General features: G+C 38.3%; 1 protein-coding gene across 1 annotated transcript in view; it reads left to right on the plus strand.

Moving 5' to 3' along the window:
- Positions 1 to 1,985: 1,985 nt before the first annotated feature.
- Positions 1,986 to 26,989, plus strand: part of LOC104664531 (pirin) — a 46,930-nt gene continuing 21,926 nt past the window's right edge. The window contains exons 1-3 of the mRNA XM_030933642.1: positions 1,986 to 1,991; positions 7,098 to 7,182; positions 25,437 to 25,481. Of these exons, the coding sequence (XP_030789502.1) occupies positions 1,986 to 1,991; positions 7,098 to 7,182; positions 25,437 to 25,481 (136 nt within the window). The remainder of the gene's footprint in view (positions 1,992 to 7,097; positions 7,183 to 25,436; positions 25,482 to 26,989) is intronic.

The raw sequence follows: 26,989 nt of genomic DNA on the forward strand, positions 1-26,989 counted from the left end.
CTTCTCCATCTTAATAAATAGAACTGTCACTCATTGCTCAAAGCAGAAACATGGTGATCATCCTTATACCCACTGCATCCAGTCCCTCAGCAAAACCTTTCTATCTCCAAATATATTATTTCAAATCTACCTGTTTCTCTCCCATCCCTTTCTGGCCCACTCCAGCATCCTCTTCAGGAGTCTCCTCTCCTCTATTCTTACTCCCTTCCAGTTGTTTATATAGTAGCTTAAGACATCTCTTTAAGATGGAAATTGGATCTGGTTGTTCTTCAGTGTGTTCTCATTGTATTTTAAAGAAATCTGAAATGCCATACTATGGTCTATATCTGATCGAATCTTTCCTTTCTAATGTCATTCTCTCCAGCAACCACTTTGTGTCTGCCATGTTGCTCTCCTCTCAGTTACTGAATACTTTAAGCTCTTTGTGGATTCATGGCCTTCACACATGCTGTTCTCTTTTTTCTGCCCAGAAATCTCTTACCCTCAACTCTTCTTATTCAAGTCTCCATTTTAACGTAATCTCCCTAGCGAGGACTTCCCTTACTCTCCTCATTTTATTTTCTCTCTCTGCATTCCATTTATTTCTTTTCTAGCAAGTACCACATTTTAAAGTTTTATATTTAATTTGCTAAATTATTTTTTTCACTAGAAAGCAATACTTCACAAGGGTTGTGCAGAACTGTTATTCAGCAATATATATGACTACACATTATAGATTCTCAAAGAATATTTTTTGAATGAGGAAATTAATTGATAAGTGAATGAAAAGTTAAATAGGTTAATGAGCAGATAGTTTACTAAAAGAGAAATGCAAGTGGTCTTAATTAATACATACGATGCCCCTAAAATAGTGCCTGGTACATACTAAGCCCTCAACATATTTACTTATTGCTATTTTTATATTAACAGTTACTATTATTTTTAAATTAATAATAATAATTATCACCCAAACTAATAGTCAAATTTAAAGAGTGAGGAGATACCAATTTCTGCTTTTTAAATAAATCACAATGAAAAAAAATAAGATGATCAACATTTTGATGAGATGGGCACTTTTTAAAGGTAGTTACCAAGTGATTTGACAAAACCAATTTGGATGAAAGCAAGTTAATTAGTATAACAAGTGATCAGATGATGATTTGTTCAAGAACAAATGCTGCTAGATGTGGGTTGTTGAGATAACGGTATTTGTACTGTGGAGGTGGTGCCTTTAAACTTTTTTCTTCAGGTTAAACTTGTTTCCTTACTTTTTGTCCATTTTCCAAAGGTTTTCAGGGGGGTTATTTTTTAACTTTTACCTTTTTTCAGCAATTAATTTTTCCATTCTATGTTTGTGACAAGGAAACAAATGTGTGACCATAGGAGATCAGTTGGAATATGTTAACTTTCTAACAGTAGGAGACCGGATGGGAAAAAAACTATTCAGAGCACATAAAGAGTTGAAAGGCTGCCCTGTGGTGTAGCAAAATTACCAAGACTAGGAAAAGCAGTGACTAGCAGTAGACATTTTCAGCAACATTGCTGTTTAACCAGATGATTATGTTGAACAATTTGCTTTTGTCCACAATGTCTTAACCTTTACACCTATAATTTCACTATGAAGGAAAAAAATAGAAATGTAATCAAAGATTTATGTGCAAATAGATTCGTCAAAAGTTAACAATGACACACAAAAACCCCATAAAACACAATGTCCAACATTAGGGGAGTTGTCCAAAATTGGGGTGCGTGTCTAGGAACAAGTAGAAACACTGTTTCTTTCTCTTAAAGGATATTGGAGATTGGCACTCATTAATATGGCTACTTAGAGTAATTTCCTTAAGCAACATATTATAGTAAGATTGACAATTGGAGTGCATTTCCTGAAAAATAACTAAATCATAAAGAGCTTTTGAATAGCTCCCCCAAAGAATTGTGAATGCATTTATTACAGGTCTGACACATGACACTACATTGCTGCCACTTGCTTTTACGGAAAGTCTAAGATGGCGGTAAAAACAGCAGCATTTGGGAATCAATGGGTAGCAGTTATCTGTCAAAGGAGCAGTGGCAAAATTCAAGATACTTCCTTTGCCACACTCATAACATAGCAGCATAGCATGCTGCATTCTTTTTTGGGGGGAGATGTTTTTAAGCCACACAGCTTCCATGTGGAAGTGATTTCATCTCCTAATTAAGATCATATATATGAATAAAAGCAGAGGAAGGAAGCCAGCTTGACAAGGGTATCCTACCAAAAGCCAGGGTAAATGGGAAGTCTTTGAAGGCCATAAGATGAAGGTAGTTGGAGTTTGGAAGGAAGTGGTTTTATAGACCATGTTTTGTCTTGGTTGTTTTGTGGTCATTATTGGAGTGGTGTCTGAGACTCATTATGGGTTTGGTTCTGACATATTTATAGGGAAAGAGAGACAAGGCTTTCCTGGATTTGGTAGCAGCCTTGTTGTAGGTTAGCCAAAATTTACCCTTAACCTCTTATGAAGAATTGAATTACTTACCTTCTAGAAATATTCCCTGCATAATATTTGAACCATAATATTTTAAGCCATTAGGCTTTTGAAATATAGGCTAAAACTTTAAAGGAAAGTTTCCTAAATACTTTCGACACAGGATTGTGAAATGGAAAGAAAGAAGAAGAGGGAAGAGCTTTGGATTTTAGTGCCTCTGCAGGCATTATTAATCAGAACTGAAACAGAAAAAAAGGAAAAAAAAAAAAAACAAATTCACTGATAGAATTTGAGTGCATTAGCTCTGTGCATGCTGCAACAGATTTATAGGGGATTATTTTCTTTTAGTTTCTTATGGACCAATTTGACTCTTGTGGAAATAGATTCATGGATAGCTAAGTTTTAACAAAAAAAAAAAAAAAAAGATTTAATTAAATTATCGTTCTATTTTGAGATTCTATTAATAGTTTAATACTATACATAAAAATAAAAACAACACAGGAAACAATGTGCCTAATAGGAAGATTTCTTTATGGTTGAAAATCAGCAGTGTGTGTAATGGAAAGACGGAATCCAGGTTTGCTCAAGGTACATTTGGAACTGACATTATCACCTATTTTTTTTTTTTCCTTGAGACGGAGTCTCGCTCAGTCACCCAGGCTGGAGTGCAGTGGCAGGATCTCGGCTCACTGCAAGCTCCGCCTCCCAAGTTCACGCCATTTTCCTGCCTCAGCCTCCCGAGTAGCTGGGACTATAGGTGCCCGCCACCACGCCTGGCTAATTTTTTTTTTTTTTTTTTTTTTTGTATTTTTAGTAGAGATGGGGTTTTACCATGTTAGCCAGGATGGTCTCGATCTCCTGACCTCATGATCCGCCTGCCTCGGCCTCCCAAAGTGCTGGGATTACAGGCGTGAGCCACCGCGCCCAGCCGGCATTATCACCTTTGAGTTAAGCGAACATAACTTACATTAGCTATTTCCATAGAGTTACCCTGGATGATCAAAATCAAATAATAAAACTTACATACTTTTCAAAAAATATATATGTATATGTATACATACATACACCTACACATACACTTATAGGAACATCTTCCAAATTGAGTTTTGTCTCATTATAGATTATTTTAAATAGAATAATATACATTCAGTTTTGGAGGCTTTGGGGTAGTTTATTATTCAAGACATATGTTATATTAACACCCTCAATGATCCAATTCCCAATAGGAAAAGAATACTAGAATTGGAATTCTGTTTTAGGTTAAAGATGTTGTAAAAAACATCTGCAAAATGAATTAAAAATTTCCTCTTAGACTTTTTCACACTGTGAGACAACAGAATTTATTTTGTGGCTTTATTCAAGTCTCTGATTGGTTTCTGTTTAAAATTTTTGAGATGAATACATAAATGAACATAGAACGTTCTGTGTGAGTGTGAATACACCTGCATGTGTGCTTGTGCCTGTGTAGTTGCAGTCTTAGAGAGGTAGCTACTATTTTTTGAACAATACGGATTAGGTTGAGAAGCAAGGGACAGGAAGAAGGAAAAACAGCCAGCCAGGAGGGCAGACTGATGACTGAAGTTGAGGGCAAGAATACAGCGAGTTAACCAGAGCTTTCCCACCAACTCTCCACAGCTCTAGTTGCCTTCCCTCACCCCAGCCACATTCTCACTTCTCTTTAGCTCTAGTCTGAGAAATTGGAAGGGAATTTTAAAAATTAGAGTGTGGAGGAAAACATTACTTTTCTGAATCAGAATTTCAGAACCAGAAATAGACTTAAACAACAGCAAGTACCCTCGCAAAATTTTCAGATGAGCGAATTAACCCAGAAGAAGAAAAGTGTTCCATTGGTCAGCAGAAAAAGCAGTACCTCTGGTTGGGCACAGTGGCTCACACCTATAATCCCAACACTTTGGGAGGCCGAGGCAGGTAGATGGCTTGAGCCCAGGAGTCTGAAACCAGCCTGGGCAGCATGGCGAAACCCCATCTCTACAAGAAAATTTAAAAAAGAAAGCAAGAAAAGAAAGAAGGAAGAGAGAGAGAGAGAGAAAGAGAAGAAAAGAAAAGAAAGCAAAGCAAAGAAAAGGCAATACAGCATAAAAGACTCCTGACTTCCAGATCAAGATTATTTTTATGGCCACATTCTAGGAGAGTACTAGCAAAAATTAAAGCAAGAACCTTTTTGTGATGAATTTCTTCTCTGTTGGAAGGGATACTTTATCTGCCACTGCGGCAGAGGTTGAGAAAGATGCTTAAACCAAACAGCGATCTTCATCTGAAGGACAGCGAAATATTGCCTGAACAGAGGAGTCATTTGATATTGTATGAAGTTTACCCTTGATCTTTTTAGAGGTAATTTTAGAAGTCCTCATCAGACAAAACCAGCCCCTTTCCAGATGGTGCCTTGTACTCCTAATGATCCTAGAGAGTCAGATCCTGTGTCCCTTGTGTGCTGCCCTTCTTATGTGTGTTTCAAGCTCTTCTGATTGATTGTGAATCCTTGGCCTCAGGTTGCACTTGATGTCACAGGTCTTTCTGGTTTCATTTACGTACGCACAGGGGAATTTGCTTTTCTAGTCTTTGAAGCTGTGTTAATGCAGCTTGACCTTCTAAGCCATGCAAAACTCTACCAGACCATTTTAAACCCCGAAGCTTCAATAGGAGACATTCAGAGGAAAGGAAAAAAATCTTTTGATAGTCAACATTATTCACGATTCTTTATTTCAAAATTTAATGTACAGACATATATTTTGACCATACCAGATTCACCTGTCCTGAAGAGATGCATTTTGCTACATGTAGGTAAAGATGTTGATGAATACCCCATATATATATGTATACATACACACATACACTTGTGTGTGTGTATATATGTATGTTAAATCCCATGTATAGTAATATGCTTATTGACAGTATATAGAATAGTAATACAGTTATTGACAGTATATATATATGTGTGTGTGTGTGTACTGTACTTCATATATACCTTCATATTACATGTATCTACTGTCAGTAACTGTATTACTATACATGGAGTTTTCCATTATGAAACACCATTTGATAAATATTTATTGAACACCTAGTATTTGACAGACATAATGGGTTGGCCCTGAGAATTCAGTGGTAACAAAGGCAGAAATGTTCACGTCCTCTTGGAACTTGCATCATTATTCTCCACAAAATTATGCCTTTATCAAGGAGAGTAAATAATTCTGGGCTCCAGATTCTTTTTGTCTAAAAATGCATGTATTTAATGAATGTAATCTTTTAATTAACATGTAACGTATACACAGAGAAGTACACAGATCAAGTATACAGCTCAAAGAATGTTTACCAAGTAAACACACTCATAAAAGCAGCAGCCAGGTTAAGAAACAGAACATTACCAGCCCCCAGAAACCCCTTTAAAATCCTTTTCTAGTTACTCACCTTCCCAAGGTAACTAATTTTCTGACTTCTGACACCATAAATTAATTTTGGCTTGTTTTGAACTTTGTAGAAATGGAATCATACGGTGTGTGATCTTCTGTGTCTGTCTTCATTTGGTCAATATTATGCCTGTGAAATTCACCTCAGTTATTGCATGTATTGAGTTCATTCATTCTCCTTGGTGTATAGTATTCCACTGTATATTACATTTCATTTATCCATTCTATTATTAAAGACATTTGGGCTATTTCCAGTTTGGGGCTATTATCAGTTCTGTCACTATTAAGGTACTTGTGCCTGTCTTTAGGTGACTGTTAGGTATACACCTATGAGTTGGAATATTGGGTCATAGATTATGCATATATTCATCTGTACTACACACGGCCAAGCAGCTTCCCAAAGTGTTTATACCAAGTTATAGTCCCACCGTCAGTGTATGAAAATTCCAGTTACTACACATCCATGTCAAGCTTAAGATTATGTGCTTTTTCATTTTCATGTGCATTTTAAGTTTAAAAAGTAGACTAGAACCACTGGAGCTTTGTGATAAACAATGAGACATCGTAAAGTTTGTAGCTACATTTCTAATCCCTTGAATTTTAGTCTATGTCAATGATTCAGGATGATATTATATTAAATTAGAAACTCTGCTTAACTCTTGATGGAATAAAAGTTACTGTTTACAATGGAAAATCCTGCAAAAGTTTGCCTTTCTTACATTTGGAGTTGTGGCTTTTTCAAGCAAGCATTGTCAGACCATTTTTGTTAGCCAGAGGGCCAAGTAAGAAAAAATAAAAAATATGTACAGGTCACATTTTAAAATTTCAAAATGGAAATGGCTTTCTTGAGACATGGGGAGGGAACATACATTTGGTTGTGGGATAACCTACCATATCAAGTGGAAGACTGGAGGTGGGAAAGTTGGAGCCACTATTGGCCAGTAAAATGTTACTATTGGACCGTATTTGAGAACTGGCTGTAGGGAGACAGCTGTTATCCTGAAATTAACTTGTCAACCACACTGTAAAGCTAGGAGGGCTAACTTCCAGACCAAGACCATTAAGAGGGGCTGTTTTAGCAGCCCACCTCGGCTTTAACACTTCCCTAGGAGAAACTATAAATATAATGGATCCAGGCCCAGGCCTATTACAGAAGGGCTTGCTGAAGGAAAGAAGAACCTTATTCTTAGAAAAAAAACACTGATGGTTTCCTTTTCCTTTTCAGTCCAAGGTTTACACTCGCACACCAACCTTATATTTGGACTTCAAATTGGACCCAGGAGCAAAACATTCCCAACCTATTCCTAAAGGTATGATGGATTCTGGGGTTTAGTAGTCATGTCAGGAAAAAAAACAAAAACCAGCAAAGGGCTGTTTTCTCTGGAATGTACTTGTTTCTGAAACTCAGCACAGAGTTCTATGAACTCTGTTTATGTTTAATTGTGTTTAAATTGACAAATACTGCTGGGACCTTTCAAGTTAAGAAAATCAGGAAGAGGCCGGGCGTGGTGGCTCACGCCTGTAATCCCAGCACTTTGGGAGGCTGAGGCGGGTGGATCACGAGGTCAGGAGATCGAGACCATCCTGGCTAACACAGTGAAACCCCGTCTCTACTAAAAATACAAAAACTAGCTGGGTATGGTGGCGCACGCCTGTAGTTCCAACTACTCGGGAGGCTGAGGCAGAAGAATCGCTTGAACCCGGGAGGCGGAGGTTGCAGTGAGCCGAGATCGCGCCACTGCACTCCAGCCTGGGAGACACAGCGAGACTCCATCTCAAAAAAAAAAAAAAAAAAAAAAAAAAAAACCAGGAAGAACTCACAGTATGTTAGGGCCAGACCTTGTGGGCCATACCCCTCGATTTACAGATGTGGAAGGCCTAAAAGATTGGTCACTTGCTCAAGGCCACCCAAACACTTACTGGATGAGGTAGGGCAAGGAAAATACCTCTGTCTCCTAACTTTCCAGTTCGTGTTGACTCACGGTGTTCCTGAAGGCAAATTCGGACCTGTGTTACTTATACACAAGTGCACACTTGATTGAGATACAGGTTTTGCTTGATATAGGTTACATAACATAACCTTATTATGTAAAGGTTACCTATAGATTGACATTTGCATCCAAAGAATAATTAGAAAATTCCCAAGTATTTAAGGCCGATTTTGTTCTTTTTTTTTTTTTTTTAAATTCTGGCTAATTTTTATAATTTTATTTATTTTTTCTGTAGACATGGGGTCTCACTCTGTTACCCAGGCCAAAGTGCAGTGGCATGATCATAGCTCACTGCAGCCTTGAACTCCTGGGCTTAAGTGATCCTCTTGCCTCAGTCTCCCAAGTAACTGAGACTACAGATGTGTGCCACTATGCCCAGCCAATTTTTTAATTCTTTTGTAGAGACGGGGGTTTCACCACGTTGCCCAGGCTGGTCTCAGATTCCTGGCCTTAAGTGATGCTCCTGTCTTGGCCTCCCAAAGCATTGGGATTTCAGGCATGAACCATTGTGTCTGCTCTATTTTTAAATAATTTTATTTTTTTATTAACACACAATAGATGTACATATTTTCAGGGTACATGTGATAATTTAATACATTCACATTATTTGTAAAGATCAAGTCAGTATAATTAGGATATTCATTACCTTAAATATTTGTCTTTTCTTTGTTCTAGAAACATTTGAATTATTCTTTTCTAGCTGTTTGGAAATATACAAAGATTGTTGTAAACAATAGTCATCCTACTGATCTATCAAACACCAGATCTTATTTCTTCTATCAAATTGTATATTTGTACTCATTAATCAATTCTCTTTATCCCTCCCAGACCCCTACCCTTCGTGTCCTCTAGTAACCATCAGTCTTCATGAGATCTTTATGAGATCCACATTTTTACTCCCATATAAGAGTGAGAATGTGCGATATTTGTCTTTCTGTGCCTGGCTTATTTAACTGAATGTCCTCTCCAGGTTGCTGCAGATGACAGGATTTCATTCTTTTTACAGCTGAATAATATTTCATTGTGTATTTATATCACATTTTCTTTATCCATTCATCTGTTACTGGGCACTTAGGTTGATTCTACGTTTTGTCCATTTATTGTCCATTTATTGTGAATAATGCTGCAATAAACATGGGAGTGCAGGTATTTCTTTGATATATTGATTTTTTTTTCTTTTAAATATGTACCCAGCAGTTGAATTGCTGGATTATATGGTAGTTCTATTTTTAGTTTTTTTTGAGGAACCATATTGCTTTCCATAATGGTTGTACTAATTTACATTCTCACTGACTGTATACAAGGGTTCCCCTTTCTCCACATCCTCACCAGCATGTGTTATTCCCTTTTGGATAACAGCCATTTTAACTGGGGTGAGATGATGTCTCGTTGTGGTTTTGATTTGCATTTCTCTGATGATTAGTGATGTTGAGCATTTTTTTCATACACCTATTGTCCATTTGTATGTCTTCTTTTGAGAAATGTCTATTCCGAGTTTTTGCCCATTTTAAAATTGGATTTCTTTTTGCTATTGAATTGTTGAGCTCCTTACATATTCTCATTATTTATGCCTTGTCAGATGGGTAGTTTGCAGATATTTTCTCCCATTCTATGAGTTGTCTCTTCACTTATTATTATTATTATTGTTATTATTATTTGAGACAGAGTCTTGCTCTGTCACCCAGGCTGGAGTACAGTGGCGTGATCTCAGCTCACTGCAACCTCCGCCTCCTGGGCTCAAGCAGTTCTCCTGCCTCAGCCTCCCAGGTAGCTGGGATTACAGGTGTGTGCCAACTGGCTAATTTTTGTATTTTTAGTAGAGATGTGGTTTAATGTTGGCCAGGCTGGTCTTGAACTCCTGGCCTCAAGTGATCTGCCTGCCTTGGCCTCCCAAAGTGCTAGGATTACAGGCGTGAGCCACCACACCCAGCCTCATCTTATTGATTGTTTCCTTTGCTGTGCAGAAGCTTTTGAGCTTGATATAACATCATTTGTCTATTTTTGCTTTGGTTGCTTGTGCTTTTGAGGTCTTACACAAAATATCTTTGTCCAGTCCAATGTCCTGGAGATTTTCCCCAATGTTTACTTTTAGAAGTTTCATATTTTGAAGTCTTAAATTTAAGTCTTTAATTCATTTTGATTTGATTTTTGTTTATGGCAAGAGATAGGGGTCTAATTTCATTCTTCAGCATATGAATATCCAGTTTTCCCAGCACCATTTATTGAAAAGACTGTCTATTCCTCAGTTCTTAGCACTTCTGTCAAAAATGAGTTCCATTGGTCTATGTGTCTGTTTTTATGCCAATACCATGCTGATTTGGTTGTTATAGCTCTGTAGTATAATTTGAAGTCAGGCAGTGTGATGCCTCCAGCTTTGTTCATTTTGCTCAGCATTGCTTTGGCTATTTGGGGTCTTCTGTGGTTCCATATAAGTTTTAGTATTCATTTCTGTGAATGGGATTGGCATTTTGATGGGGATTGCATTGAATCTGTAAATTGCTTTGGGTAGTATTGCCATTTTAGTGATATTAATTCTTCCAATCTGTGAGCACAGAATAGCTTTCAATTTTTTTGTGTCCTTTTCAATTTCTATCATCAGTGTTTTATAGTTTTCCTTGTATAGACTTTTCACTTCTTTGGTTGATTCTCAGGTATTTTATAATCTTTCTTTGTAACCATTGTAAATAGGATTGCTTTCTTGATTTTTTTTTCCGATTGTTCACTGTTGGTGTATATAAATGCTACTAATTTTTGTATGTTGATTTCATATCCTGCAACTTTACCAAATTTGTTTATTAGTTTTAATGGTTTTTTTTTTTTTTTTTTTTTTTTGGTGGAGTCTTTAAGTTTTTCTTAGTATGAGATCATGTAATCTGTGAACAAGACTAGTTTGACTTCTTCCTTTTCTATTTGAATGCCCTTTATTTTTTTTTTCTCTTGCCTAGTTGCTCTCACCAGGACTTCCAGTATTATGTTGAATAAAAGTGGTTAAAATGGGCATCTTTTTCTTGTTCCAGATCTTAGAGGAATTCAGTTATTCAATTGAATTCTTTCAATTTTTTCTCATTCAATATGGTGATAGCTGTGGGTTTGTCATAATAAGGCCTTTATTATTTTGAGGCACGTTGATTCTATACCCAGTTTGTTAAAGGTTTTTGTCATAAAGAGATGTTGAATTTTATTGAATGCTTTTTCAGCATCTATTGAAATAATCAGGTTTTTTCTTCTTGATTCTGTTAATGTGATGTGTCGCATTTATTGGTTTGTGTGTGTTGAAACATCCTTGCATCTTTGGGATGAATCACACTTGATCATGGTGAACAATCATTTTAAGGTGCTGTTGAATTCAGTTTGCTAGTATTTTGTTGAGAGTTTTTACATCTATGTTCATCAGAAATATTGACCTGTGGTTTTCTTTTTTTGTTGCGTTTTTGTCTGGTTTTGGTATCAGGGTAATGCTGGCATCATAGGATAAATTTGGAAGTACTCTCTCCTCTTCAGTCTCTTTGAAGAGTTTCAGTAGGATTGGTATTAATTTGTCTTTAAATGTTTGGTAGAATTCAGCAGTGAGGCCATCAGATCTTGGGCTTTTTTTTTTTTTTTTTTTTTTTTTAATGGGAGACTTATTATGGCTTCTATCTCATTACTAGTTGTTGCTTTGTTGAAGTTTTCTATTTCTTCATGGTTCAATCTTGGTAGGTTGTATGTATCCAGGAATTTATCCATTTTTTCTAGGTTTTCCAATTTCTTGGCATATAGTTCTTCATAGTAGTCTCTAATGATTCTTTGTATTTCTGTGGTCTCAGTTATTGTGTCTTCTTTTTCATTTCTGATTTTATTTATCTGAGTCTTCTCTCATTTATTCTTAGTCCAGCTAAAGGTTTGTCAATTTTATTTATCTTTTCAAAAAACCAACTTTTCATTTCATTGATCTTTTGTATTTTTTTTGTCTCAATTTCATTTACTTCTACTCTGATCTTTATTATTTCTTTCCTTCTACTAATTGTGGATTCCATTCTGGCTATTTAAGTACAGAAAAATTTTAGATTAATTCGCTTAAACATAAGCCTTCACTATGCATGATTTTTATAACAATAAGTATACGTGTATGTGCTTTAACCTTTCAGTGCAGTGCTTTTATATTTTACTTTTGAGTTGTTTTCCTCCAATCCCTTGTCCTCCCTTATCTATGTCCAGTACCCTTGCTATATAGATCACAGGTATATCCTTGAATTGTATCTTGCTGTATTTTTCTCCACACTTATTTTTCTACATATATGTGCATTCAAATATTATATGCAGATATCAGATTATTTTGTCATTTTACTAAAATGGAATCGTAGCTACTCTTTTACATCCTGTTTATTTGACTGAAAAAATACCCCATGGAAATCCTTCCCAATTTACTTATATAGCTCCTTTTGTTTTGTTTTGTTTTGTGTTGTTTAAGAGACAGGGTTTCTCTGTGTCACCCAGGCTGGAGTGAAGTGGCACAATTATATCTCACTGCAACCTCGAACTCCTGTGCTCAAGAGGTCTTCCCACCCCAGCCTCCCAAGTAGCCAGGACTACAGGCTCTCATCATTAATGGTAGCTTCTTTTAACGGTGATATTCTACACCATCGAAATACATGCTATGATGAATTTAGCTATTTTCTATCAATGAGAATTCACTTTGTTCCTAGCGCTTGGCTACAGCTAACTGGTCTGCAATGAATACCCTTGTGTATCTGCCTTCCCATGTGGAAATTTCTTTTGATGGCACAGGTTTCCTGGGATGGTCACCAGGTCTGTGCATGCTTAGTTTTAAAAGACATTGTCAGGTTGCAATCCAAAGAGGCAGTCACACTTTCTATTAACACTATATAGAATACCAGTTTCTCCATGATCCCACTAGCAGGAAGTCTATGGTTCATGTTCATTTTTGCTCTGCTCTCAGACATCACCTTATATTGCCTCCTGAGAGAATGTATATCTGTCAGTTTACAAAGGTGTATTTGCATTTTATTTTGTCATCATGAATTTTAAACCTGAGATTTGTTTTCAAACACGTTTTGTTGTTGTTGTTGTTGTTGTCGTTGTTGTTTTGAGATGAAGTCTTGCTCTGTCACGCAGGCTGAAGTGCAGTGGTGTGATCTCGGCTCACTGCAACCTCTGCCTCCCAGGTTCAAGTGATTCTCCTGCCTCAGCCTCCCGAGTACCTGAGACTACAGGCTCATGCCACCATGCCTGGCTAATTTTTGTATTTTTAGTAGCAACGGGGTTTGACCATGTTGCCCACGCTGGTCTTGAACTCCTGACCTCAGGTGATCTGCCCACCTTGGCCTCCCAAAGTTGGGATTACAGGTGTGAGCCACTGCGCCCAGCCTCAAACACATTTTTTTGTTTGTTTGTTTGACATGGAGTTTCGCTCTTGTCGCCCAGGCTAGAGTGCAATGGCACGATCTCGGCTCACTGCAACCTCTGCCTCCCGAGTTCAAGTGATTCTCCTGCCTCAGCCTCCCAAGTAGCTGAGATTACAGGTACCCACCACCACACCCAGCTAATTTTTGTATTTTTAGTAGAGATGGGGTTTCACCATGTTGGCCAGGCTGGTCTCGAGCTACTGACCTCAGGTGATCCACCCGCCTCGGCCTCCCAAAGCGCTGGGATTACAGTCATGAACCACCACACCTGGCCTCAAAAATATTTTTATAGGGATACAACAGGAAATAGCTTAGAAATGCACATTTAGCACTGAGCGTCTGTAAACCCACTTTAAACAAGTGTGTTATGAACCCAGCTATGAAGCAAAAGATCCTTTCTTTTCCAATACATCACTTTTAGTTATAGTGTTCTCTCTTTCTCAGTCTGTCTGTACCTCTCTCTCTCCCTCCCTCCCCTATGTCTCTCTCTTTCACACACACACACACACACACACACACACTCATCCATGCTTCCACTGCATTAGGTGACAAATACAAAGTTTGAAGTTTCTCTGTTTAGTGCCAAATAATTCAAGTATTATAAAGTACTCATTATTTGCAGCTTTGATAGTCCTGGCTGCCTGTCATGAGATATACTGGATGGTAAAATTCTACTGTATAAATTTTATTATGAAGTAATTCAAATCAAGGTCTTTTTTCCCCACCTTTCCAGGTCAAATTCCATCACAAACTCCAAGGACTGTCTAAATTCTTTTTATTTGGGTGCTTTGTTGTATCAAATATTTTGTGAAACGTGTAGGCCATTGGCTGGGTCCTGGACGTGTTTTGTTTATAGTATTTTGATTGTTTTGTTACTCATGGTGAAGGGATTTGACATGGATATCTGGGTTATGTTTGGCTTTTGGCATAAGCTTTTCAGTGTAACTAATTTAATGTTGACTTGGTTGTATCATTACCAGACTAATTGGATAGGAATACAAGCATACACTGCTACCATCCCATCCCTGATACTGGGAAAATGCATATATCCCAAGGGAAATACAGTTAAGGGAGACTGAACACGTTTCTTATGAATCAGACTAGGTTTTATCTGAATTCCTCCCCATAAATACTATTTGAATCCATTTTTACCATCTCTTTATTTCCTTCAGGCTAGGCACGTTTCTCTTGGGTTGTGCTAATCTTGCAGAAAACAGATGTTTCATGCAGTGATGATTTGGAAGGAAGTAGATATCAGGAATTGAGCTGGACAGTGCATCACTTACAAAGAATCTAATTTGTTGAGTCTCTGACAGTACCAGATTCCTTTCACATTGGCCACACATTTTTCGTATTAGCTCTTGGCTAAAATAAGACTAAGTAGTTTTTTAATGGTGACTTTTACCATCTCTTGCAAGGCACGAGGCAATCTGAATTTCCTTTTGCTGTAAACTGATATACAGATAACACTGTTTGTTACCATTAATTTTGAAGGACATGAATCTGTATTTCTAGGAAAACATAATCTTTTCCAAGAAACATGTGCCTTCTGGTCTTCATGTCCCCCTTGTCTTCTGACTGATTGTATCACAGTTTGGCCCTCAACAGCCACTCTGTTTATTTTCCTTTTTCTTTTACAGCACCTTTGCTTCTAGATACTTAAAGACAGGATCTGGAATGTTAAAAATGGAGAGCTGTTATGGGAAAAACTTGATTTTATGAACCTTTCTGCTTTTCCTCACCTTATAACTTTTCCTTTTGTACATTTCCTGATGTACAGTATATGTACATCAATAAACAAAATTTCTTTATAAACCATATGGCCTACCCCTCTGTGGTAGGCAAAATAATGTCCCCCCAAAGATGTCCACATCCCAGTTTCCAGAATCTGTGTATATGTTATGTTCCATGGCAAAAACGACTTTGCAGACGTGACTAAGTTAATGCTGCTGAGATAGGGAGATTAGCATGGTGATGCAGGTGGACCCAGTGTCATAATGAGAATCTAAATAAGAGAAACAGGGAGACGGGGAGTCAGAGTTAGAGAAGGACATGTGACAATAGAAGCAGAGGTCAGAGTGATTTGATTACTGGTTTTGAAAATGGAAGGTCCCACAAGCCAAGGACTAGTGGCAACCTCTAGAAGTTGAAAAAGGCAAGAAAACAAATTTCCCCCTACAGCCTCCAGGAAGAATGCAGTCCTTCTTGATTTTAGACTTATGAGGCTCATTTTGGGGCTTCTGACCTCAAGAACTGTAAGATAAAAGTTTTTGTTACTTTAAGGCACTAAGTTTTAGAGTAATTTGTTATAGCAGCAACAGGAAACTGATACACCCTTTTAAATGTTGTCAATATATTTTTGCTTCTGTGTTTATGGGGGAGAAAAAAGAAAAGGAGCTATATCTTCCTTGATTAAAAAGTAGATTTTAATGCCATACATACAGTAGCTACTTGGTAAGTCACATTAGTATATATTTAAATAAGTCTTATTGTATTAATTATCTATATGCTGCATAACAAATTACCCCAAAACTTTGTGCCTTAGAACAACATGTATTGTCTTGCAATGTCTCACAACTTAGCTGTGTACTGTTACAAGGCTGATCGAAGTGTCAGCTGGGGGCTGGGCGCTGCAGCTTACACCTGTAATCTTAATACTTTGGGAGGCTGAGGCGGGCAGATCACTCAAGGCCAAAAGTTTGAGACCAGCTTGGCCAACATGGCAAAACCCCACCTCTACCAAAATTACAAAAATTAGCCAGGCGTGGTCGTGCGGGCCTGTAGTCCCAGCTACTGGGGTGGTTGGGGTGGGGTGCAGGGGGGCGCTGAGGCATGAGAATTGTTTGAACCTGGGAGGCAGAGGTTGCAGTGAGCCAAGATCACCCACTGCACTCCAGCCTGGGTGGCAGAGCCAGACTCTGTCCCAGAAAAAATAAATAATTAAAGTGTCATCTGGGGCTGTGGTCATCTCAAGGCTTGACTGAGAAGGATGTGCTTCCAAGCTCACACTCACGTGGTTGTTGGCAGCATTCAGTTCCTCAAGGGTTGCTGGCTAGAGTCTGCTCTCTTGTTTTGGCCACAAGGGGCTCTATATAGAGCAGCTCACGACATGGCCGCTGAGTTCATCAGAAGGTGCAAGGATGAGCAAGATGGAAGCCAGAGACTTTATGTAACCTAATCTCAGAAGTGACATTGCATCAGTTTTGCTATATTCTGCTGGTTAGAAGCAAGACTCTAGCCACAGCCCATACGCAGAGAGAGGGAATTACATAGGGCAATACGGGAGGCAGGATCAGGCAGACGTCTTAAGAGTCGACCTCCACACTTATGATCTTGGTTGAAAGTACCACACATTTTTCCATATGGTCAATGACTCAAAAACAAATAGTGATTTTTTTCTCTCTTGCATTTGTGACTTTTAAAAATGACTTGAGTAAACCTCGAAAAATGCATAGTGATTTTTCCACAGGCTTCTTGCCTGTTTTTTCATAGTCATTCTCTACTTTTAAGGAGGATGCCCCAAACATGAATGATTCATGTGGAATTTTACATTTTGAGTCTTGTCATAGAGAGAAAAAGCCTATTTAATTCATCAGTAATTTTTTTGCAGAGCTCTCTACTTCCCAGCAGTACATTAGACTATTCAATCATGGTTCCCTTCATACTTAGAATATATACATAACAATTATGGATGTAAATCTATAGATCTTCAGAACAGTGATTAACATGAATCAGAGCCTGAAATATAAAATTATTCAGGAAGAAGTTTAACATCATTTACCTTTGACTGGGTTGTCTTTTTCATATTGATTTGTAAGAGCTCTTTATATATTCTGAATACTAGTCATTGTCAGTTATTTGTGTTGCAAATGTCTTTTCTGCCTTGTTTATTTTTTCACCTTTCTATACTATGTTTCTCTACTTTAATAAATAAAAATGCCTTAAATGTATCTATTGGCTCCTTAATGATTAGTACTTTCTGTGGCTTGTTTAATCATCTTTCCCTAACCCAAGATCATAAAAATGTACTCTCTATTATAAGTGCTTTGTTGTTTTGCCTTTCATATTGATGTATTTATTTCACCTGGATTATTTTTAAATTATTTTTTAAATTGGTAAAATTGTATGTATTTGTCATGTACAACTTGGTGTTTTGAAGTATATATACACTGTGGAATGACTGAATTTAACTAATTAACATGCGTTACCTCACATAGTTATCATTTTTGTGATAACACTTTATATTCACTCTCTTAGCATTTTTCAAGAATACAATACATGTACCGTAGAACTTAAAGTATAAAAAAAAAAAAAAGAATACAATACATTGTTCTTAACTGTAGTCACCATGTTGTACAATAGATCTCTTGAACTTATTTCTACTATTTAACTGAAATTTTGTATCATTTGATGAAATTGGTTTTCATGTATGGTAAGATACAATTACATTTTTTAAAACATGGTTTGAAACAGAGGAAAAAATGACAAAAATCCATGATGGAGAATGCCATGAACATTTTAAGGGGTTTACAGTTCACTGAATCACCATATAGTAATAATAATCATTATAGCTAACATTTATTAAATGCCTACTGTTTGCCAGAAACTGCTCTAAGAACCTCCCCTATCCTTAGAATTAACACCTGCAATCCTCACAATCCTGTGAGGTAAGGATTATGATTATTTCATTTTTCAGATGAGGAAACTGAGGTACAAAGAGATTAAGTCACTTACTCAAGATCAATTAGCTAGTGAGTAATGGGACTGAGTTTCTGCTAGGCCTCTTAACTGCCATCTTGTCCTGCACCAAACAAAAATATGGACCTTTAGTGACCAGTACTCTATTAGTAGTGCCTTGGGCATAATGGTAAATAAATCCAAAATTTTGCACATAGGTTAGAAAAAGGACTATTCTTGAAAATGTTTAGATGAGTAATATAATCAGTATGAAAATTGTGTTGTGTTTTTCTGTTATGTCACCTTTAGGAGAGAACAGATTAAATTGATGATCAATGCAAAGTACATTCTATTCTAAGAATTTAAATATATTTCTATTTTGGCAGGGGTGTATTTTTTTTTCATATTTTACAGGGGCTTTTAAAAATCTTTTTCTCAGGCTGGGCGTGGTGGCTCACACTTGTAATCCACGCACTTTGGGGGACTGACGCAGGCGAATCACTTGAGGCCAGGAGTTCGAGACAAGCCTGGGCAACAAAGTGAGACTCTGTCTGTAATTTTAAAAAAAGACTTCTTTCTCTTAAAAACAGTTAGGTGTCCAAATACATCCTGAAGTAATCTTAGGGGTATTTATGGCTTTCCCTGCTAATTTCAGGTTTCTATTATTTTTTGAATATTTAATCCTTAAAATTCTGTATATTTTAGATCTTAATAGTCTATAAACTTGGCTTCAATCTAAGTTCGAATGCCTAAACTAGTTTCTGTTTTATAGTGCTAAATGGAATTTTATGATTATGTCTACATTATTTGAATTATTTTCTGATTTTTTTCTGAGCAATTAAAAACCAGTTGTGAATACTGTGTATCTGAAGAGGAGACAAGTTCTGTTCAGATAAAACCAAGAAATAGTAGTAGCTTGTATAACGTCAGTTAAAAATTGTATTAAATGTCTTGATGAGAAAACTTCAATGCATCATTGTACACTTAGTCTCTAAAGAGCAGGATACAATTATTATGTGTCGATTTGAAACTTTTTTTAAAGAGCAGGAGAAGCTTCTAGAGCATTCTAATACATTTTTAGTACTATTGTATTAGTAAGAAAATAATCAGCAGGGTTTACCCTCCAGTGGGCTAGGCTTCATTCTGGGCATGCAGAAGGCTGTATTCTGAGTTTACATTCTAAAGAGCTTATATTGCTTATACATTTCTCATTCAAAATGTTAAATTTCATTTATTTCTCAGCTTTCCTGTTAGCTTCTGATGCAATGAGTGTTCAGTATTATGAATGTGGACCAAACCATAAGACAGGGTTCTCCTATAGGCTACAGTCGTGCTTGCTTAAAATATGGGATCTTGAGGGATGGCTCTTAATGTTATATGCCCATGGTTTATAAACAGCCTGTAGTATGATCATTCTGTAATGTAGAAAGTACATTCTGAGTCTATTTTATTCTGGAAAACCAATTGTTTCAAGTGTTTTGATGTGTATACCATTGGGTTATATAGTTGGGCATTTTCTTATTGGTGTCACTCATCAAATTTGGTAAAATGGGCATTCTCATTTGTTTCCAATGGAATTCCCACAAGTTCAGGTAATAACCTATCTCTTTTCCAGATTGCGGAGTTACAAAGTTGACATTTCTTTATCTTGCTGTTTATGTTCAGTTTTAAGATGGTGGTAAAATGCCTATTCTTGGCAAGTTAGTAGATCTTATGGTGAGCTGTCACTTGCTGTATGATCAGGCAACCCAACTGATGTCACCAATTCTAGACTGCAGTGTTTGGTGGGACACAGACAGCATCCTTAATGCCATGAGGTTCTCGATGAGGATGTTTTGGGAGAAGTCCCAAAATGTAGACTTCTTTTGGGGAATGTTGACCCTGCTGAACTTTGCTCAGCAGTCGAAGAGACTAATTGGCTTGGTGTGAGGGGGGTACAGCAGGGAGCTTGGGGCCATCTCCATAGCAATGACCCTTCTCTGGCCGGGGTCACAGCCTCATCAGAAGTGTGTAACCTCTCCACATGCACAAATTTGAAGGAAAGTGGAAAGAGAAGAAAGGGGCAGGAAAATGAACTGATATTTGTTAAATACCTCGTAAGTGCCTGGCATCGTGTAGAGAAGATTAAAAACATATAACATGCATATGTATATACAGATGTATATACATTCATATGTTTATATAGACATACAATATAAACAGTATGTTTGATGTTTCCCCATTAGACTGTGTTCATCACAACTCTGTGTTATATGTATTCATTCCTTATTTTACAAAGCAGCAAACAGGCTTAAAGAGATGAAGAGTCTGGTCCTAGATCTCCCTGAGGGTGATGCGCTGATGTTGAAACAGAAACTTTCTGCCTGTAATGCTGTGTGCTCATTTTTGTTGCTGTTTGGTTGCTTAGTTGGTTTGTTTTCCATGGTTCTCCACAAAGCCTCTTTTAAGGTTTGCTGCTGTGCTTTGTTTCCCCGCTCCCCAAGGGGGAGTTGCTTGGATAGAATTAAATATGGAGGTGGGGCAGGCAGAGGGACCATGATACTGGAGAAATGTAGGACCATATTGAGAAGAGTCTGTCTGTCAGGAGTTTGGGCTTCTCCCGGGATAGAACAGGGAGCCATTGAAGGATTTTAAGTGGAGATTCTAAAAAGGTGCAATTTAAGCGTGTAGAAAATGGATTGGCAGCAACCAGTTAGGGGACATTTCTTTCACCTGTATGGTTTTTATCTTAAAGAAAAGATAGGTATGAAATAAGTATGGCAAACATATATGTTCATTATTTGATCCTTTGTGCTCTTCTGAATTAAAAATTTAAGTATTGAAAATAAATGAAAATTCTCTAAATCTAGGAGGGACAGGGATTAGCAAACAATTCAATCAAATGAAGAAACATCAAATAAACCCAAACTGAGAGGCATTCTATAAAATAACTGGTCTGTACTTCTAATGAAAGAAAAAGACTGAGGAGCTGTTTCAAATGAAAGAAGATCAGACATGACAAGTAAGTGCAGCGTGTGATCGCACATTGGATCCTGGCCTAGAAATTTATTTCTCCTTTTCCATAAAAGGCATTACACAGATGATTGACACAATTTGAATATCCGTACATAGATAGTAGCATTGTATCAATGTTAATTTCATAATTTCCATAAGTGCACTATAGTTTTGTGAGAAAATATCTTTGTTTTTAGGAAATACATACTGAAAATTGTTTCAGGGTAAAGGGGCTACACGTCTGCAAATTACTCTCAAATATTTCAGAAAAAAAAAGAATGACATATATTTATAGCAAGAAGAATGATAAAGCATATATGTAAACGTGTTAGCTTTGGGGGAAATCTAGGTGAATGGTGTACAATAATTCTCTGTAGTATTTTTGCGACTTTTTGGTATGTCTGAAATTATTTTAAAATAAAAATTATAAAGAATTTGATGGAAGGAGGAGCGGGAGGGAAGAACCAGGCAGGTCTGCCTCTTGTCCTAGGAGGCCAGGGTTGAGGTCCAAGATGAGGGAGTTACCTGCCAAAGCTAATGTGGGGACTTCCGGTGGGGTGGGGGTTGCGGGCATGGGAGGAGGCTCTTAGGAACCAGGGTTGCTTTGCGGTCTGGCAATTAGTGTGACCCAGAGTTTGTAAAGGGTTGCAATCTCTCCTTAGCCCAGTGCCCTTATCTCTGTTAATGGTGTTGGTGTGTCACCAGGCCATGTTTTTCTATTTTTTCTGCACATACAGGTGGTAAGGAATACTTGTAAATTCATTGGAATAATGAACTCTAACACTGAGCAGAAGGAAAATGACCTGGGTTAAGGCAAGGAATGTAGGCTGAGGAAAGCTCTCACTAGGGACGTTTGTAAGAATTAGGAGCCTCCCTGGAAATGAGAGCAACGGCCACAGAAAATGATTTACATATTTTTTTAAAGGTTTGGGTTTTCAATGTTTGGCTAAGGGAGGTCTGACTTGAAATGTGTTGCTGACTTAACTGTCCTAGGGGGCCAGAACGAAAATGTGACCTCTTTCCCAACTCATTTTATTCGTCACTGCCCAAGGGAAGGGAAGAGCTTTTCAGCTGCAAAGAGGCACTAGCTTGCAGACTATATCTGTAGAAGAAAGGAAAATGTAGCGGGGTGTGACCTCTGACAAAGCAATAAAAATTGGGGGATGGCATCAATTCTTGGTGCAGGGCATAAAAGTGGGAGGAGAGGTGGGGGAAGAAAGAAAGATGGGAAGGAACTGAAAATCTCACAAGAGATCTCTTCGTTAATGCAATCCTGCTCTTAACAGAGAAGGAATTCTCATAAAATGTGGCTGTTGTTAAACATATAGTAAGCATTCATGAAATTTGGCATTTGTTTTCTTCTGCAGCAGGCTTAAGAAACAAAGCTTAGTGGAAATTAAACAAATTAATAGAAGCAAGTGCAGATAGGCATCATGCTAAAAAGAAAGAAAAAGGTAAATTGCCTTCATTCCTATTCCATGCCCTCTAACACTCTGTGCTTTCCAATCAGCAACATGAATTGTGTTATTACTGGCAAAGATGGACAATATATCCTAACAGAAGACTTTTACAAAGAGTAAAAATATATGAACGCACTTAATAAATTGACTTGGCCATTCCTTTAAGCAGATGTTTGGTCCTTCCAGATCATGTAAAAAGATAAAAAAGGAAAGAGAACAGACCTAGGCAATTATTTGTGGACCAGATTTCTGCTTGGAGGGTGAACAGGAAGCAAAGCAGGTGGAGGAGAAATGAGATTAGAACAATCAAAATGAACTCAAATAAAAGCCTGGTTGAACTATTGGGAGTTTTGAGGTTTTATCAAATGGGGTAACCATTTTTTAATACCTTTAAACCATGAATAGAGGATTCGTTGTATAAATTACGACATGTGCTTACAATGGAATGCCATGCAGTTTTTCCGAAGGATGAGTTACTTCTCTATGTTTTGCCATGGAAAGGTACCCAAAATAGAATATTGAGTTATTTCTAGTTTGTTTTTATTTATTTATTTATTTATTTATTTATTTATTTATTTATTTATTCGAGATCGAGTCTTGCTCTGTCACCCAGGCTGGACTGCAATGGTGCTATCTCGGCTCACTGCAACCTCTGCCTCCCGGGTTCAAGCAATTCTCCTGTCTCAGCCTCCCGAGTAGCGGGGATTACAGGCACGTGCCACCACGCCTGGCTAATTTTTGTATTCTTAGTAGAGACGGGGTTTCACCATGTTGGCCAGGTTGGTCTCGAACTCTTGACCTCGTGATCTCCCCTCGGCCTTCCAAAGTGCTGGGATTACAGGTGTGAGCCACCGCGCCCGACCCAAGTTAGTTCTAGTTTTTAAGGAAATAACTTATAGTGCATAAAAGAAAAAAAAACACTGAAAGCACAAATACCAAATTGCTAACAATATTTATGTCAGAGTAGGAATGAAGATTGCAGAAAGATTTTCAGTTTAGATGTCCCACACTGTCATATTCTTAAAATATTTTTAAATTAATGTGTTTTTTTATAATCAGAAAAAATGAAGCTATTGGTGCTCCGAAAAAGAAACTTAAACAATAGTCCGTGGAGAAATTTTTGAAAAAGCAGAGAAGAAATGGGTTTGGTTGTAGAGTATGATTATAAATCAGGCTAAATAGAAGTAGAAAAGCTCAGCATTCATTAGAAAACAGAGAAAGAAGTGCTCCAGCAGAGCCAGCCCATCCAGAATAAGACATGGAATCTGGCTGTAAATTGTTAGCATGTGTTTTCAGCATCTACCATGGACCTCCCTGCATCAAAGGTGAACAATTTGCACACCCCGGCTATGCCTTATTCATTTTTGTATCTCTGTCTAAAGTACATGCCCATGGTAGATGTTCAGTAAATGATGGTAGACCAAGCTTGGAAGACTAAGTATGAGTGGGTTAATATGGGAGAAAAACGAGTAAACTATGAATAAGTAACATTACTTTCAGAGAGCTTACTTATTCTAGTAAAATCTCAGAGAGGAAAAACTGTGAAATAGGAGGATGGGAAAATATTCTCTGGCACTTGCTCAAGTGCGTTTGTTTTGCCATCCTTCAGATTTTCTTAGTGAGACTTAATTTATGTTTTCTCAGTTATAGCTTTTCTTTTGTATCCAACTGGGTGTTTCAAGCCATCTGCCATGGCAATCATATCCTTGGAACATATTGTGGCCTCCTTGCTCCTTCTGCACTTGCCTTTGTTTACTCTGTCATCACGCTGACTCCTACACAGACTCCAGTGTGGGCTTTGTCCTTCCAGCATTGAACTGTGCCCTGCATTCTCTTTCCAGATCTCCTTTTCCACTGAAGGCACATGGAGGGATATCATGATTCCATTTTGACTGTGTCTTTTCTGGGTTCATATCTCTCAGTGGAAACACAGCATCTCTTCTGAGCCATAGATACAATATATAAACATCCATGAAAATTAGGTGTTGGTGCTGAGAGTGCAAATGGCCTATTGTCAGTGATTTTGATTTCTTGGCCCCATGGGTCATGGTAGGAATCTGGTGAATTCTATGTACTCTCTTCCCAGAAAAGTGTACATACTTGAAAAACTGTGTGAACAATTCCAGGGAATTCACAGGCCATCCTGGAGTCCATTTATACCCTGAAGATTATGTATCCCTGTATCCCTGGAACTGATGCATATTCTATGTTAGGCTAGATAAAAAGAAGGAGTTCACTGGAACCAGAATGCAACTAGAATGCACTGGCACTAGAATGCACTGATACTAGAATGCAACCAAGTACAAAAAAGCAGGCCAGGTGCGGTGGCTCATGCCTGTAATCCCAGCACTTTAGGAGGTCAAAGTGGGCGGATCACCTGGGGTCAGGAGTTTGAGACCAGCCTGGCCAACACGGTGAAACCCCGTCTCTATTAAATAATTTTATAAATACAAAAATTACCCAGATGTGGTGGCGTGTGCCTGTAATCCCAGCTACTAGGGAGGCTGAGGCAGGAGAAACACTTGAATCTGGGAGGCAGAGGTTGCAGTGAGCCGAGATGGCGCCACTGCACTCCAGCTCAAAAAAAAAAAAAAAAAAAAAAAAAGCGTATTTCTAGCATCAGCTTCACACTTCACTTTGGAGGCACAACAAATGGAAAATAAAGCCAGACTGGAGTGTTGCCGTTACTATCATAACATTACAACTGGAAGGAATAGTTTGTTTGACAATACAGCTTATAGCCTGTAGATACACAGCCAAGTGAATTGTACACTGTCTACTTTGGGTACTTCTTAAATATTTGGGACCAAGTCATTTAGGTTTAGGGGTGTGTCTGTGTTTGTGTGTGAGAAAGAGAACAATATGAGTGTCAGTGTATATTTTAAACAGTTCACAGAACTTAAATCTTAGAATGTCTATCTAAAGGGAAGAAAAGGATTTCATCTCCAAGTTCATCTTTATGTTTGTAATAACGTGTATGTCTTTGTTCCTTTTGGCATTTGGACACTAACATTTTAATGTTGCTGGTCCTTTCCAGGGTGGACAAGCTTCATATACACCATATCTGGAGATGTGTATATTGGTAAGTTATGGCTATGTCACTTAGGGCTCAATTGCAATTTAATTTAAACTACTGAAAGGAAAAAAGGTAGGATGACACCATTTTATGTAATTGATACTATGCCACCTTCTCTCCCACACCAGCCCTCTCTATATGCCAGCACAGGTATGCCCAGGGCAGGGCACCTCTCAGCTTACGGAATATTCAGTGAGGGAAGAGAATACGAACACCAGTCATGACACACTCTGTGCACAGATGAAAGTCCAGGCACCATTTTGTGTTTTGATACCTCGCTAAGGCGTTGGCAACCTCCATACTAATAAAGGGATGGAGCTACAGTGAGCTCCAAGGGGAGCAGGAATCTGCCTATCTCCTGGGAGAAGGAAGTGGAAGGAGGTGAATTTGCAATGCTAGTTTCCTCTGAGAAATCTCGAAAGTGGGTTTTCTCTTCTTCCGAGGGTTGTATATATGTTGCTTGTTGAGTCCAATCAAGAAAAGATGTTTGAGACCCAACCAATGCTCATTTTATAGATGAGGAAGTGAAATCTAAGAAAGTTGTTGAACTTCCCAGGGTTACACATTGGTAGGCGTGGGGCCAGAACCAAGGTCTCCTCAATCCTGCTTTCATGCTCCACCCCCTACCTTTTGTCCAATGACAATGCAGAGATAGCACCATCTAACTTGTTTTTTCAAGTCTAAATCCCTTAGCGAACCCAGCAGCAGAAGGGACAGAGCAGGTGGGAGAGAGAGGCTTGCAGAGCAGCCTGGCTCCTGCCTGCATCTACTCGCCTTCCTATCCTCCTTAAAGCAGCCGTGGGTTCCAATAAAAGGCTCTCTGTAGGACTGGGAGAAAACAGCTATAGCAGATGCTGTTGGTACCCCACCCACACCCCTGGGCCCTTACTTCCTGAGTGCCCACTGACCAACTAACAATAGCCAGTATCTGTGTCACTTTGCCTGAAGGCTTTTCTCTGAAACCAATCAGGGTAGGATGAAAGTACTGGAGAATTAACATTCCCAGAAGCTACCTGACCCATCAGGCAGGATAACTCTGAAGCCTGCGTGAAACGCTGTTTACTAGTTTCCCGGTGGGATTACAGCCAAGCCACCTGAGTGTGCCTGATGACACACCCTTCGTTGTCTGTCTTCCCTTTTCTGTCTAACTCTCCTGGCTCTGGACTGTCGTTTCCTGAGATCACCTCCCAGATAAATTACTTGTACCAGAATATATGCATCTCCAGTTATACTTCTGAGAAAACTCAGAGAACCAGCCTCCCGTTTTCCCCTCCTCATCCCCACAGACAGGTATGGGTGGGGTGGGGCATCTTAAGGTACAGGCCAAGAATCCCCATTTCTGAGACCCTCTGCAGTTGGATGCTCTCCACCCACTCCTGCAGGGATGCCAGCACTGAACTTTCTGGGGCCCTAATATGGCCACCTCCTTGGGCAATACACTCCCAGCTCCAGGCAGCTGGCTTACAGATAACATCTGCTCAGGGACAGAAGGCCACACCCAGAGCTATTTAAAC

Source organism: Rhinopithecus roxellana, chromosome 7, assembly GCF_007565055.1.
Source record: "Rhinopithecus roxellana isolate Shanxi Qingling chromosome 7, ASM756505v1, whole genome shotgun sequence".
Classification (NCBI taxonomy): domain Eukaryota; kingdom Metazoa; phylum Chordata; class Mammalia; order Primates; family Cercopithecidae; genus Rhinopithecus; species Rhinopithecus roxellana.